The sequence below is a fragment of the Vombatus ursinus genome, unplaced genomic scaffold, assembly GCF_900497805.2.
Source record: "Vombatus ursinus unplaced genomic scaffold, bare-nosed wombat genome assembly UNPS02014818.1, whole genome shotgun sequence".
Taxonomy (NCBI): Eukaryota; Metazoa; Chordata; class Mammalia; order Diprotodontia; family Vombatidae; genus Vombatus; species Vombatus ursinus.
The window spans coordinates 4,038,702-4,055,268 of record NW_020954596.1 but is presented as its reverse complement, the minus strand read 5'-3'; the positions used below and the strand labels follow the sequence as shown (position 1 = coordinate 4,055,268).

Genomic DNA, 16,567 nt, shown 5'->3' with positions numbered 1-16,567 from the left:
CTGTTTGCCTTACAAATGGGCATTATGATAGCACCTACTTCAAAAGGTTTTTGTGAGGATCAAATGAGATAATATTTGTAAAAAGGCACTTAATGCAGTGTCTGGGACATGGCAGATGTTTTCAATACTTATTTTCTTCCTTTCTGTCCCTTCCCCTTCTCTTCCTCTTCCTTTTCCTTTTCTGAATGAGTTCAATACCCTTACTCTCAGTTTTTCAATTTACTTAATTTTCATGACCTCTGCTTTTCCTCAGTTGTACACAGAGATGGCCATGCCCCTTGATCTTGCCATCGCTTGCAAGTGTTACGCTTCTGTGTTCTTGAACTCCAAAATTCCTTTATTTGATAATACTCTTTTATCATTCTATCTTTCTCTATACCTTATGGACCCTAACCTTGTCCTTTGTCTTCACTGTGACCTTGAGTCCCTCTACCCCTTAGTTCTTTCTAGGTTATTACCCTTGCAGTGGCTGTACTCTCTTTCCTTCCACTTCTCTATCCAGACTTCTGCACCCTCTTACTAGCAGCCTTTCTTCTACCACACCTCTTCTACACCTCCCACTTTTTAGCTCCCCTTTATGTGTTGTCTTCCTTCATTAGAATGTTACAGTATAAATCATTTTCCTGGTTTTGCTCATTTCACTATGTAAGAGTTCATGTAAGTCTTCTCATATAAACCATCTTTGGTTTCTCTGGAATTATCCTTTTCATCAATTCTTATGGCCCAATAATATTCCATGACATTCACATACCATATTTTGTTTAGCCTTTCCCCAATTTATGGACATCCCTTTAGTTTCTAGTTCTTTGCTACTCGAACAATCTCTGCTATAAATATTTGTTGTATATATGGATCTGTTTTTGATATCTTTGATTTCTTGAGGGCATTGGCCTAGTGCTAGTATCTCTTGGTCAAAGAGGGTATATAGAGTTTTGTAGCCTTTTGGACATAGTTTCAAATTTCTTTCCAGATTATCTAGACCAATTCACAGCTTCCACCTTAATACATTGATATGTTTCTTTCCTACAACCCCTCCAAGTCTCTTCCCACGCCAATCTATACTTCATTCAGTTGTTAAATTAATCTTTCTGAAGTATAGATCTAATGATATCATCCTTTCCCATTCTCCATTCAGTAAACTCCAGTGGCTCCTTCCAGGATCAAATATAAAACTTTCTGTTTGACATTCAAAACCCTTCACAAGCCAGTCTTGCTTTTTCAGTCTTCTTAAACAGCCTCCCTGCCATGTGCTCTGTGTTCCACTGTCACTTCCCTCCTTGCTGTTCCTTTACAGGACACTCCATCTCCTAACTCCTGGCATTTTCCCTGGTTGTCTCCCATTCCTGGAATTCTTTCCCTTCTCATCTCCACTTCCTGGCTTCCTTGGCTTCTTTCAAGTCCCAGGTAAAAACCCATTTTATATAAGAAGGCTTTCTCAATCTACCTTCATACTAGTCTACCTTCATACTAGTCTGCCTTCACGTGTCTACTCAGCCTTCTCTCAGCCTCTTCTCCCATTTGGTTGGAGGGTGGAACACTAAACCCCTCCCAAAACTTTCCTTTGTAGAAGGCAGGATCTGTCCTTTCCAACCCACTTTCCACTTTCCATCTGTAGCCTGTTTAATTTGAACTCCATGGGATAAGATGCTTCCACACCAGTCAAACCCTAATATTCCTCTCCAGCTTCTTTTTGTGTTGTCTTCCTCCATTAGATTGTAAGATCCTTGAGGGCAGGGGCAGTCTTTCTTTTTCTTATTTGTGTCTCTAATGCTTAGCACAATGCCTGGAACATAGTAGGCACTTAATAAATGTTTGTGCAATTGAATTAAAAGGTATCCTGTGTACATTTCGTTTGTATAATTGTTGTTTTTATGTTGTCCCTCCACTCCTCCCACCCCCAAACAGGTTGTGAACTCCTTGACAGCAGAGACTATTTTTACCTTTCTTTGTATCCCTAGTGCTTAGTACAGTGCCTAGCACATAGTAGCACCATTTATTGACTGACCTCCAAGATTTGTCATTTTCCATCAACTTTGCCATCTGATGGGTATGAATCAGAGTTGCTTTAATTTGTATTTCTATAATTATTAGTGATTCAGAGTATTTTTTTAAAAACATGGCTACTGTTAGTTTCTGAGTCTCTAATGAAATTTTAATCATTTCCTCACAGACACTTTATTGAACATAATTTTTATAGCTTTGTGATTAGTAAATGATGTATTTAACATTTCTGCTCTTCAGCATTTGTTTATGGCATTTTTCTGTTCTAATATGTGGTCAATTTTTGTAAAATTACACAAAATTACTTCACAGCTAAGAAGTATGTAGGCTCCTCTCCATTTCTTTTTAGTGATTATCAGAGAGCTAGCTCTAGCTTTCCTAATATTCTTTTCAGGCCCTTAACTTCTTTCATGTTTATCTTTTTGTTAGAGTTGTGTAGGTCTAAAAGGGTCACATTGAAGGCACCCCCCCAAATTATTGCTTTGTTGTCTATTTTGACCTGTACTTTGTTCAGCTTTTCCTTTAAGTACTCAGATAACTGTCATTCAGTGTATATATAAAGCATACTATACTGTTTTTTTTTAAACTTTGTCTTTTATTTAATGTCTTATCTAAGATCATTATTACTGCTTCAGCTTTTTATTTTGTAAGTTGTTTTGACTAGTAATAAAGTTTACTCTGGCTCCAAATTTTAACTATGAATATCTTTCAAGTTTGTTTCTTGTAACACCATATTGTTAGATTTTATTTCTAATCCATTTTGGTGTCCTCTTTTCCTATGCGTGAATGCATCCCATTTACATTCACAATTGTGATTATTAATTGGGTATTTCATAGAGGCCACTGAGTCCAACCCCTTCATTTTATGGATAAGGAAGCAAGGCCTAGGGAGGTTTCCCAGGTCACAAAGGTGGTAAGTATCTGAGGCAGGATTTGAACTTAGATCTTTCTGGTTTTAGGTTCAGCACTCTGTTTGCTTAAGCCTCAGAAGAAGAGCCTACTTTTTGTGTTCCTTAAGGGCTTCTTTCAGTGGCATAAGAGTGGGAAATTCAAAGATGCATGTCCCTTCAGGAGGGACCAAGGCACTCTCATCTAGCTAACATGCTGAATGCCAGCTGAAGTTAATATTCTCCAGGATCTCGATAGGCTAGAACATTGGGATAAATCTAATAAAATGACATTCATTAGGGGTAAATTAAAGCCTGACACTTGGGTGCAAAAAAATAAATTTCACAAATTAAGATTGAGAAAGCATGGATATACAGCAGTTGTACTGGGGGTTTTAGAGGATGAAAGCTCAATGTGAGTCAGTCATGTGATGTGACAGCTAAGAACAACCTGTGTAATCTAATGCTGCATTAGACAGAGTTGATTGTAGGAATAAAGTTTTGCTTTTTTTACCTTCCCAACATCTCCTATGTCTGACCCCTTTTCTCTACTCATGTAGCTGTCACTTTAGTTTAGGACCTCATTACATTTTTTCCTAGATTATTGTAATAACTTCCTGATTGGTTTCCTTGCCTTAAATTTTTCTCCAGTGCAGTGCATCCTCCACACCGTTGCCAAAGTAATTTTCTACAAGCACCGATCCAACTTTGTCACTCTCATGCTCAGTCAACTCCAATGTCTTCCTGTTGCCTCCAGAATAAGATATAAACTCCTCTATTTACCTTTTAAAGCCCTTCACAACCTAGCTACAACCTGATTTCCACTCTCATTGGATATTACTTTTCCTTCTACACTCCGAGGTCCAGTCAGAGTGATATCTTCTCTATTCCTCACATACAGCACTCCATTTGCCATCTCTGTGTCTTTGTACAGATCATCCCCTGTGCTTAGAATGCATTCCCTTCTCAGTTCTGCCTCATGTAATCCTCTTCTTACTTTAATATTTCTTTCAAACACCACTTTTTAAAAAAATTAACGTATTTTGAATTATCAACAATCACTTCCATAAGCTTTTGAGTTTTAAATTTTTTTCCCCCTCCCTCCTCACTTTCCTCTTCAAGACGGCGCACAGTCTGATATAGGCTATACATATACATTCCTATTAAACATATTTTCACATTAGTAATGATGTAAGTAAGAATTAGAACCAATAGGAGGAACCACCAGAAAGAGGAAACAAAACACAACAGAAGAAAAAAAATAGCAAATAGTATGCTTCGATCTGCATTCAAACTCCATAGTTCTTTCTTTGAATGTGGAGAGCATTTTCCATCATGAGGCCTTTGGAGATGTCTTAGATCCTTGTATTGCTGGGAAGGGTTAAATCTATCAATATTAGTCATCGCACAACGTGGCTATTACTGTGTACAACGTTCTCCTGGTTCTGCTCACTTCACTCAGCATCAGACCATACAAATCTTTCCAGGTTTTTCTGAAGTCAGTGTGTTCATCATTTCTTATAGCACAATAGTATTCCATTACATTCACATATCACAACTTGTACAGCCATTCCCCAGTTGGTGGGTATGCTCTCCATTTCCAATTCTTTGCCACCACAAAAAGAGCTGCTATAAATATTTTTGTATATGTGGGTCCTTTTCCCATTTGTATGATCTCTTTGGGATATAGCCCTAGTATTGCTGGGTCAAGGGTATGCACATTTTGATAGCCCTTTGGGCATAGTTCCAAATTGCTCTCCAAAATGGTTGGATCAGTTCACAACTCCACCAATAATGCATTAGTGTTCCAATTTTCCCACATCTTCTCCAACATTTATCATTTTCCTGTTTTGTCATGTTGGCCATTCTGATAGGTGTGATGTGGTACCTCGGAGTTGTTTTGATTTGCATTTCTCTAATGAATAGTGATTTAGAGCATTTTTTCATATGACTATAGATGGCTTTAATTTCTTCATCTGAGAACTGCCTGTTCATATCCTTTGACCATTTATCAGTTGGGGAATGACTTGTATTCTCATAAATCTGACTTAATTCTCTATATATCAAACACCACTTTCAACATGAAAGCTTTTCTGATTTCCTTTAACTGCTAATTTATTCCTTCCTAAATTACCTTGTATATATATCTCCTTTGTATTCATTCTCTCTGTTTATGTGAATCTTCCAACCAATATTATCTGTATATTCATTTATCCTTTAAGTACATATTGAGTGGTAATTTTGTCTATTTTGATGCTATGTCTTGTCTTCCCAACTAGATTGTAAGTTTCTTGAGGGTAGGGACTATGCATTTCTTCTCCTTCTCCTCTGCTTCCTCCTTCTCTTTCTTCTCTTCCTCTTTCTTTATCTTCCTCTTCCTTCTCTTCTTCTTCCTTTTCTTCCTCCCCCTTTTCCTCCTCCTCCTCAGTACTTAGTGTACTGCTTGACTAAACTCTTGATTAAAGCACAAAGATATTCCACTCTCTCTCATCACCTTGATGGGAATGCAGAAACAATAAATCAGAAAGGTTAAATAGGAAGAAACTAGGAAAATGTTGTGTCTTCAAAGGAAAATGAGAAAACCTTTTAATAGATATGTAGAGAATAGGCCAGAACTAAGACAAATTGCTACTGATTTTAGGTGTTCATGTGAATCCAGGCTAGTGCAAATCCATTTTCTCTGTAGGGTTACTGAATTATTAGTCTCCATTGCACAGCTACCTTCATTGCTGAAGTTTTGCTCTTTGTTAGAAGGACAATGTACTCCGTAGTTGTACTGCATAATACTGGTGGGTAATTACAGAAATGAATCATGCCCTATGTTGACCTGTTTTTCCCTACCTCCTCCCCACAATAAATGAAGTCCCCTTTGTGGCTTTGTGTTTGGGATTATGCTTAGCTTCCTAAATAATCCGTGTCTTTATTTCAGTGGACTGATTGTTCCTGAGAGAGATGCCAATGAGACTGTCCCTGAAGTGGTGGCCACCTCTGGGTATGTTCTGCTGCACTTCTTCAGTGATGCTGCCTATAACTTGACTGGATTTAACATCACGTATAGGTAAGCCTTTTTGTAAATGGTTTAAAGAATTTTTGAGTATCATTTATGTGAACTGACTACTTCTGTATTGCCAGTCTTTCTTTTTACCAGGGCTAAGCAAGAAATTTTAGGGTAACTAGGTGGCACAGTGATAGAGTGCCTGGACTCAGGAAGACATTTCTTCCTGAGTTTAAATCTGGCTTCAGACACATATAAGCTGTGTGACCCTGGGCAAGTCACTTAACTCTTAACCGTTTACTTCAATTTCCTCATCTGTAAAGTGAACTGGAGAAGGAAATAGAAAACCACTCCAGTATCTGTCAAGAAAATCCCAAATAGGGTCACAAAGAGTCAGATTGAACTGAAAGAAACGACTGAACAACAAGCAAGAAAGAGAAAACCTGACAAATTTAAAATAAGTTTACTTAATAGTTGGAAAAAATGAGGAACAAAGAGAGTTATGTAAAGGGAAGTAGATGTTACTAGGATTTAGAGTAACTCCTCTGGAATTTAACTAGTGAAACAAGTTTCTTCTGGCACATGTTAATGAGGGGCCAGGTGGTGTATTAGATAGCCTTTAAGCCAGGAAAACCTAGGTTCAGATCCTGCCTCATACACATTCTGTGACCTGTGACCTTGGGTAATTGACTTAATCTTTCAGTGCTCTAGAAAATTCTCTACAGTTGTAGAGAAAGGACTGACTTGTATCAGCTAAGGAAGTTTCCTCAACTGAAATTCTCTCTATCAATAGAATCTCAGGTCTTTTCCCATTCTCCTCTCCCTCTAATCACCCTTAAAATTTCAAAATGATATATCAAGTAACTCGTTTACTGAGATCATATGAGGGGTTCTTTCTGCAGATTCATTAGCCTTCACTGTCTTTTTTTTTTTTTTTCTTAAAAAGGCTTGTCTTCTGAAATGTTTCAGAAACTCCATGACAGCCTGTGTAAATATATATGGGACAGGAAGGTAGTTTTTAGTGGCACAGGCAAGCATCCTCTGTGATGGATGGCCTCATTTTTTTGTAAGTTCCAAGTGGTATTACATTTCTTTTTGACATGATTTAATAAACTTTATAAATTTGTATTTTTCCTGTCTCTTCAGCCAGCATATCTATTTTTTTTTTATTTTTTTTACGGTAATTTTTATTTATTTTTTTGTTTTCAACATTTACTTCCACAAGATTTTGAGTTCCAAATTTTCACCCCATCTCACCCCTCCCCCCACCCCAGGATGGCATGAATACCCCTTCTCCTAGTCTACCTTCCCTTCTATCTCTCCTCCCCCTTCTCTTATCCCCTTCCCCTTCAATTTTCCTGTAGGGCAGGATGGATGGATTTCTGTACCCCATTTCCTGTATTTCTTATTTCCCAGTTGCATGTGAAAACTTTTTTTTTTTAAACATGTGTTTTTAAAACTTTGAGTTCCAAATTTTCTCCCTTCCTCCCTCCCCACCCACCCTCATTGATAAGGCAAACAACTAAATATAAGTCATATATGTGCAGTTATGCAAAACACTTCTATAGTAGACATGCTGTGAAAAACTAACTCTATTTCCCTTAATCCTATCCCGCCCCCGCCCCATTATTCTATTCTTTCTTTTGACCCTGTCCCTCTTCAGAAGTGTTTGCTTCTGATTACTCCCTTTCCCAATCTATCCTCCTCTCTATCATTCCCCTACTCTCTCGTCCCCTTCCCCCCCATTTTCCTGTAGGGTAAGATAGATTTCCACACCCAATTGAGTGTGTATGTTATTCCCTCCTTAAGTCAAATCCTGTGAGAATAAGATTCGCTCATTCCCTCTCACCTTCCCCCATTTCCCCTCCACTGTAAGAGCCTTTTCTTTTCTGTTTTTTTTTTTTGTGAGATAATTTACCCCGTTCTACCTCTTCCTTTCTCCTTCTCCTAGTATATTCCTCTCTCACCCCTTAATTTTATTCTCTAGATATGACCCCTTCATTTTCAACTCACCCTGTGCCCTCTATCTATCTACTTATCTATCTATCTATCTATCTATCTATCTATCTATCTATATCTATATATACATACATATAGTTTTTTCCCCTCCAACTACCCTAATACTGACAAAGGTCTCATGAGTTACAAATATCATCTTTCCATGCAGGAATGTAAACAGTTCAACCTTAATAAGTCTCTTACGATTTTCTCTTTTCTGTTTACCTCTTTATGTTCCACTTGAGTCTTGTATTTGAAAATCAAATTTTCTATTCAGTTCTGGTTTTTTCATCAAGAATGTTTGAAAGTTCTCTATTTCACTGAATGACCATTTTTTCCCCTGCAGGTTATACTCAGTTTTGCTGGGTAGGTGATTCTTGGTTGTAATCCTAACTCCTTTGCCCTCCGGAATATTATATTCCATGTCCTGCGGCCCCTTAATGTAGAAGCTGCTAAATCTTGTGTTATCCTGATTGTGTTTCCACAATACTTGAATTGTTTCTTTCCGGCTGCTTGTCATATTTTCTCCTTGACCTGGGAACTCTGGCATATGGCTACAATATTCCTAGGAGTTTTCCTTTGGGGATCTCTTTCAGGAGGAGATCAGTGGATTCTTTCCATTTCTATTTTGCCCTCTGGTTCTAAAATATCAGGACAGTTTTCCTTGATAATTTCTTGAAAGATGATGTCTAGGCTCTTTTTTTGATCATGGCTTTCAGATAGTCCAATAATTTTTAAATTCTCTCTCCTGGATCTATTTTCCAGGTCAGTTGTTTTTCCAATGAGATATTTCACATTGTTTTCTAATTTTTCATTCTTTTGGGTTTGTTTTACAATGTCTTGATTTCTCATAAAGTCACTAACTTCCAATTGCTCTATTCTAATTTTTAAGGAAGTATTTTCTTCAGTAATCCTTTGGACTTCCTTTTCCATTTGGCCAATTTTGCTTTTTAGGACATTCTTCTCCTCATTGGCTTTTTGGACCTCTTTTGGCATTTGTTAGGCAATTTTTTAAGGTGTTATTTTCTTCAGTATTTTTTGGGTCTCCTTTGGCAAGCTGTTGACTTGTTTTTCATGATTTTCTTGCATCACTTTCAGTTTTTCCTCTACTTCTCTTACTTGCTTCTCAAAATCCCTTTTGAGTTCTTCCAAGGCCTGGGACCAATTCATATTTTTCTTGGAGGCTTTGGATGTAGGAACTTTGGCTTTGTTGTCTTCTTCTGGTTGTGTGTTTTGATCTTCTTTGTCACCAAAGTAAGATAATATAGTCTGACTCTTTTTGTGCTGCTTACTCATGATCCTGGCCAATTACTTGAGTTTTAAACTCTTTGTTAAGGTAAAAGTTTGCTTCCAATGTGTAGAATGTACTGTCCCAAGCTTCAGGGGTTTGTACAGTTGTTTTCAGGGATACTTCTAGGGATCTGAAAATTTTCAGTTCTTCCAAGGTGGTATGATAAGGGGTGAGGGGTTTCTTCTCCACCGCCACAACAAGCTCCACCACACCAGTGTTCCTCCTCGCCCCAGGACCGCCCCTCAGAACTGTGACTCAGATCCAAGCACAGGTAAAGCAAGAGATTCCTTCCTCAGCACTGGCAAATAGATCCCTGTAATCCCCCTCTGATCAGCCACTTGATTCCCCCTCAGTCTGTGGGCAGGAAGCTCAGGAAACAGTTGCGGCCCTGGGCTGCGCTCAAGACTTGCAGCTGAGACCTAGCTTCTCTCTCACCACAGTCACAGATTTTTCCCACTGACCTTCCAAATTGTCTTTGGCGTTTATGGGTTGAGAAGTCTGGAAACCGCCACAGCTGCCTGCGATTCAGTCCTCTGAGGCCTGCTCCAGGGTCGCTGAGGCCTGCTCCAGGGTCGCTGAGGCCCGCGCGCCCACGCCGCACTGCGCTCCTCTCCCCGCCCAGTGCGATATACCTTTCCCATCAGCCATCCAGGCTGTCTTTGGCTGGAAATTTGTTTCACTCTGTCTTTTTATGGGTTCTGCTGCTTTAGAATTTGTTTAGAGCCATTTTTTATACATATTTGGAGGGGTTTGGGGGGAGAGCACAAGGAAGTCAATGCTTTCCCTCCACCATGTTGGCTCCGCCTCAGCCAGCATATCTAGTTAAATGACCATGTAGTAATAACAATAGAACACCAATATCTGGCCAGTAGTCATAATGAGAGTGAGCCAATGATTGGCCTTTGGCAAATGAACTTAGTATAGTGTTTTCAGGTGGGAGATTTCATTGGGGATAAGGGAGGTGGGCATTTCTAGGGCCCTGAAAGAACTGGAAACCTTTTCATGGATGACATTAACCATAATCTACGTCTTCAAGAATTGTTGATAGAAAAGCTTAGAAGAAGTACCATGCAGTTTGGAACTGGGTGATTTTCTTAAATTTTAAAATCGCTCTCTTTTGTTTTTATATCATCTACATTTCACAGTATATCCCTTCCCCATCCCTTTCAGAAAGCAGTCCCTTACAACAAAGAATAAAAGGCAAAAACAGTTAAGCAAAACCAACCAGTATATTAAAAATAGTTCGGCAGTATGTACAGTTTTCTTTTATTCACAATTCTAATTACTTTCTCTTTATATATTTATTTTTGAATTTGTATATTCCCCTTTCCTTTGTAAATCAGTCTTAGAAATGTTTCTCTTATGGGCGGCTAGGTGGCGCAGTGGATAGAGCACTGACCCTGAAGTCAGGAGGACCTGAGTTCAAATTTGGCCTCAAACCAAACACTTGACACTTACTAGCTGTGTGACCCTGGGCAAGTCACTTAACCCCAATTGCTTAAAAAAAAAAAACCTAACAAAACAACCAAACAAAAAAATGTTTCTCTTGTGGGTTAGAGTATTTGGTGGCATGGGATAGAAAAGAAAGAGGATGTGGATTCTAGAATTGGCCATCCAGTTATGGTGGTAATGCGACAAGGAAAGGAGAATATTTGGTTTTGGGCAGAACATTTTTGAGCTAACAAAACAGGCTCAGGACAGAAAAGGTTAGTTAGATGTCATATATTAATGGATATCTGTAAAGTGATAAAGTGAAAATTCTGGGTCCAAAAAACCAAATGAAATAGTTTTTTGAAGAAGCTAATGCCCAGAAAAGTTGACTGAAATTAGTGAAACCCAAAACCCTGAGAAGAAATCTTTACGACTAGATAATTTCTAATAGGAGAATGATACTGAGCTTAGGAAAGTATGTGTGGGTTCTTTAGACCCTTCCTACCTTCCTTTCTTTATCACTTACCTTCTGGGCTAGTCTCTTGTTCACTAGGTGGGCTCCCTATGACTCTGGTATCTCCCATTGCAGTTCCTTCTCCCCACCTCCTGCCCCCCAAGCTAAATACCTTTCTTTGTCCTCCTTTCTCCCTCTCCTCCCCCTCTAAACTGTATTTTCACAATCATATTATGAAATGTATATGTATATGTGTGTATACATAGATGTACGCAATATATTTCTTACATACATGTATTTACATATAATGTACGCATCTCATAATATCTCAGATGTTATGAGATGTATGGATGTGTTATATATAAATAAAATGTATACACATAATATATATTGTCTTATACATATACACACATGTATAAAGTACACATCTTATAACCATTAATATTAGTATATACATATATATTTATATATAAAACATGGTATATGTAAGTTTCATACTGGGATTAAAAATTATCAACAGCATTATCAACAGTGGGGGGAGATTTGGGCAGAAAACAGTTCATGTCAAAAGACCTAGAGATTTTATTGGACTGCCCACTAAAAAGTCTATATGAGTTAACAGTGTTATTTGGCTGCTAAAGAAGCATATGTTTCTAGGCTGTCTTAGTAGTTAACCTAGTGTCCAGAATGGTAATAATGGTAATTTTTCTGGCCTATCAGAACACATATCAAATGTTACCTTTATTTATTGCATCACATTTTGAGTGAGGAATATATTCCCTATTCCTTTTCTATTCTCAGCTCTTACTTTCTTCCTATCACCTTCAAATAATGAGGTTTTCTAACTTTTTTCCTTATATATGAAATAATCCTTTCTCTTCTTTATCCTGTGTGTGCACACACATTTCCCCATTAGAATGCAAATTCCTTGTTAGTCGAGATTGTTGTTCTTTGTACTTTTATCTCTAGTGCTGGCATATAGTAGGTGCTTAATGGGTGCTTGTTGATTGATTTTCGGATTACCACTCAAGTCTGATGATCTTCCTCTAAATTATATAGTAAGAGAATAGGGACCCAGCAAGCTATTCTTTAGTGAAATTAAATCATTTGAGAATCCTCTGAAACTGACTACCTAGCTGGCCATTGCAAATATGGTTTCCTTCTTCAGCCTCTGAAGAAATTGTGTGAGTTGTTTATAATACTGTTGTGAAAGACTTTAAAGCATAGAGAGGGGAAACATGGTATAATGACCTGGACTTGAAGTTAAGAGAACTGTTTACATCCCTGCTCTGCTCTGTATTGTTAGAGCATGGCCAGGCTTTGGGCCACTTTCTTTAGTCAAATAGAGATAATAATATTATGTTTGCCTTCCTCACAGGTTTGTTGTAAGGAAAGCCCTTTGTAAATCTTGAAGTGATTAGTTGGAAATGATTAGTTGTTACTACTTTAAGTTTAAAGCACCCTGGAATATCCTTAGGTGGATTACCAGATTTCTCTCTCCTTGACATCCTGTATTCTCTCTGCAAAGCAGACTTCCCACTTAGCTAATTCAGTTCAGAAGTGCAATGAGATTTGTAGAAGGCTTGGACAACAGGTCATTTTTTTTTCAGCTACAGGTACTCTCTAAGATAGTTTGCTAAGTCATTGAGTCAATACTCCCACACTTATGACTCAGATTTTAAAATATTCCTGCTTTAGGTTAGTACTTATTCATTTTTTTAAAAAAAGCCATTTATTGTATTTGGTAACTCAATCATTGGTAATTTTTTTTTTTTTTTTTTTGTTGGTGAGGCAATTGGGGTTAAGTGACTTGCCCAGAGTCACACAACTAGTGAGTGTTATGTGTCTGAGGCCAGATTTGAACTCAGGTCCTCCTGACTCCAGGGCTCTATCCACTGCACCTAGCTTCCCTCTATTTTTTTTTTTAAGGCAATTGGGATTAAGTGATTTGCCCAGGGTCACACAGCTAGTGAGTGTCAAGTGTTTGATCTGAGGCCTGGTTTGAAATCAGGTCCTCCTAACTTCAGGGCTGGTGCTCTATCCACTGCGCCACCTAGCTGCCCCTCTGAAACAATTTTTAAAAAATGCTTTAGACTGTATAAATGAAGTTTCCCAAAAGAGAAAAATTTCTTTTTGATGTTTTCTTTCTGTCCTTTTTCATAGAAAGAATTTTTGTTGTTATTTAGTCATTTTAGTCACATTCTTTGTGACCCCGTTTGGGGTTTCTTTGGCCTGGAGGGGTTTGCTATTTCCTTCTCCAGCTCATTTTACAGACAAGGAAACTGAGGCAAAGAGTTGATTGACTTGTCCAGGGTCACACAGAGTACTTTATCCACTGTACCACCTATCTGCTCCAGATAGAAAGAATACATTTGTGTCTAAATTATAGGTTTATTATTTCTCTATCTCCTGGCAGCCACAAGTATTGTGTGTTACAAAGATGAATTGCTTCACTTACTTAAGTTTTACTTGTGATTTGAATTCTTATAATAAATAACATTTAGAGAGCAAACTAATTTATATCTTGATCCTCTTAGACTTTACAGTTTGGGCACGTATGCTTCTATTATTAATTATTAATTATTAATAGATACAAAGGAAAATATTTTGGAATAGGTATATAGTTTGACTCTCATTATGATGTCTTATTTACCAGCTGTAAAAAATTGACCCTTGAATTTTTCTCTTCTGTTTTGATAAGCATTTTTTTTTATCCTCCTCATTGGGAATCATTGGAGGAAGTCAGAACTCATAAACTTGCCTCTTTAGGTCATTTATTGGCCACTGTTCATTTTAGAGCGAGTACCAAGATAATTGTTAGGACTCATGCTTCCTTGAGAGATTAAGGCTATACATGTATCACTGTTAAGACAAGAAGCTGGTTCTCTTATCCCCTCTTCCTACCCATGTTTTTATATAATTGCAAAGAATGTTAAACATCTTGTTTTCCTACATAGGCATCACTATAACATTTTCTGATAAATACATTAACAATTGACCATTATCTAGAGCTCTGAGGTTTATAAAATGTTTTTCAAATATTTTTTCATTTGGTCCTCATAATAATCCTATGAGGTAAGTACTACAGTATTACTATTCTCATTTTATAGACTTTGAAACTGAGGCTAAGAAAGATTAAGAAATTTGCCCAGAGCTATACAGGGGCAGTTAGGTGATGCGATAGATAGTATGAGGCTTGGAGTCAGGAGGAGACTATCTCTGTGACCCTGGGCAAGTCACTTAACTCTATTTGCCTTAGTTTCCTCATTTGGAAAATGAGCTAGAGAAGGAAATGGCAAACCACTTGAGTATCTTTTTTGAGAATACCCCAAATGGGGTCATGAAGAGTCAGACATGATTGAAATGATTGAACATATACAGGTAGAAATCCAAAAGGTCCATACCCATACATCTAGTGATTTGGGGCCAAAATTAGTCCTAGGGTTGAGTGCTGTTTGTGCTTTAACTCTTTCCCCTCCCCTACTCCTCTGTATTTAGCCCTGAAACTTTGAATAGAATTTCCCTCCCCTCTTCTTCCTCTTTTCCTTGGGCCTGCTTCTTATCATATTAACCCTTGATTTTTAAACTTCACTTACAAGGTGAAGGATTAGTTACTCCGCAGCCTATGACTATGTTCTCTCTAGCTGCTTTTTTGGCTCAGTAGCAATGCTGTTGTGATGCAGCAGACATTATTAATGGATAGATGAAAATTAGAGTTCAACTCATGAACCTTTTACAAAAGTTCTTCCAGGTATACTGATGTTTTGTTTGCTGACTTTCTTTCTTTTTTGTGTTTATAGTTACGACATATGCCCCAATAACTGTTCTGGTCGAGGAGAATGTAAGCTCAGTGATGGCAGTGACACTGTCAAGTGTGAGTGTTCAAAATACTGGAAAGGAGAATCATGTGATATTCCTTACTGTACAGATGACTGTGGCTATCCAAATCGAGGCATCTGCAATTCAAGCGGCGTTAGAGAATGCTCATGCTTCCCAGATTGGCAGGGTGAGAATGATTTTTGCATATTTTGTTTGCCTTTGAGCCTCTAACCCCTCTCTCCTTTAAAGATAATTAAATGAATTCCCCAAGGATTTATATCTTTAGCACGTAGACATTTATGACAGTTGAACTTTCAGGTTGTTAGGAGCTTTATGCTATACCTTTAAATTCCAAAGGTGTGTCGTTAAGTTAGTATTGGGTAGCTAGAAGAGGGTTTGGATTTGAGCCACTAAGCTCAAGAACACCTTGCTTCTTATTCATGCAAATTTGAATTTGTGAACTCTACATAGTTAGAGATAGCATCTTGGACTATATGGGGTCATGTCAGAGGTGTGGTCTAGGTAGTGAGAAGAATGATTATAAAATGCATTTCCCTAGGAGCTTTCTCTTAGAAAATCATAGAGAAGGAGAAGGTGTAACATGGTAGGCTCCCAAAGAAGTCAGGTCCTTGAATGGTATTGGAAAAATGGAGATAGCCAAAATATGTAGACCAGTGAAGTTTAACAGAATCACAGTCATTTTTGAAATTAAAGAACATTGCTGTTGCTGCCCCCCCAGTACTCAGCTTTTCCTTTGTGGGAAGAAAATGAATTTATTTTTGAAAATCTTTTCCCAGGTGGTTTTTTTAGAAAGCATTTTGCTAGCATTACCAATTTTTTCAGTGGTAGTGTGAGTTTGGTTGGCATTTATAGTTTCATTAATCAAGTATTTGAGTGCCTATTGAATGCTTATCATTAAATAAAAGTCAAACGCTTACCTAAAAATCTGTTATGGCTACTGCATTTTGGGGAGTCTTGAGTTTTGTCTAGCTTTAATATTGCCTAAAAAATATGTGCATGAAGTTTCTGACATAACTAATATTAATTAAGTACCAGATTTAGTAACATACAAATTAGAAGAGGGATCCAATGTTTGTCGGTGCTCTCTTGTAGTAGTTTACAGAGAAATTCTTAGGCTTTGTAATTGTTTTACTTACTCACCGATACCATTTCTTAAAGGCTACTTCCAGTGCATGACTTCAAGTAAAATTTGAACCTAACCTTGTCATCAGCACAGGTGATATGATTTCAGATTTTAGTGATGTTTATTTGAAATCAATAGCTATAACTCAGGTTTGGCATTAGCAGAATAGAATGGAGAGGTGAAAATTCTGAAGCATTTTATCTTCTATGTAGATGCTGAGGTTATATATGGGAGAGAGATAAACTTGGTGATTTTTCTGTTCTAGGTACATTTTTCTATGATTCATTGCCTCAGTTATAAAGAACAAACCTCCCCAAATGTAAAATCTTCTTTTGTTTAACCAGTGTTTATTATGTTTCTCACTAGGACCTGGCTGTGCAATTCCTGTGCCAGCTAATCAGTCATTTTGGACTCGGGAGGAATACTCTCAGCCAAAGCTCCCCAGAGCATCCCACAAAGCTGTTGTCAATGGTAACATAATGTGGGTTGTTGGAGGTTATATGTTCAACCATTCAGATTACAACATGGTTCTGGCGTAAGTTGAATA

At 37.8% G+C, this 16,567-nt stretch overlaps 1 protein-coding gene across 1 annotated transcript in view; it reads left to right on the top strand.

Annotated features, from left to right (window-relative positions):
- The window catches only part of ATRN (attractin), a 236,299-nt gene that overhangs the window by 51,798 nt on the left and 167,934 nt on the right, over window positions 1-16,567 (top strand). Inside the window, exons 4-6 of the mRNA XM_027836676.1 lie at window positions 5,818-5,946; window positions 14,858-15,063; window positions 16,387-16,555. Coding sequence (XP_027692477.1) covers window positions 5,818-5,946; window positions 14,858-15,063; window positions 16,387-16,555 — 504 coding nt within the window. The remainder of the gene's footprint in view (window positions 1-5,817; window positions 5,947-14,857; window positions 15,064-16,386; window positions 16,556-16,567) is intronic.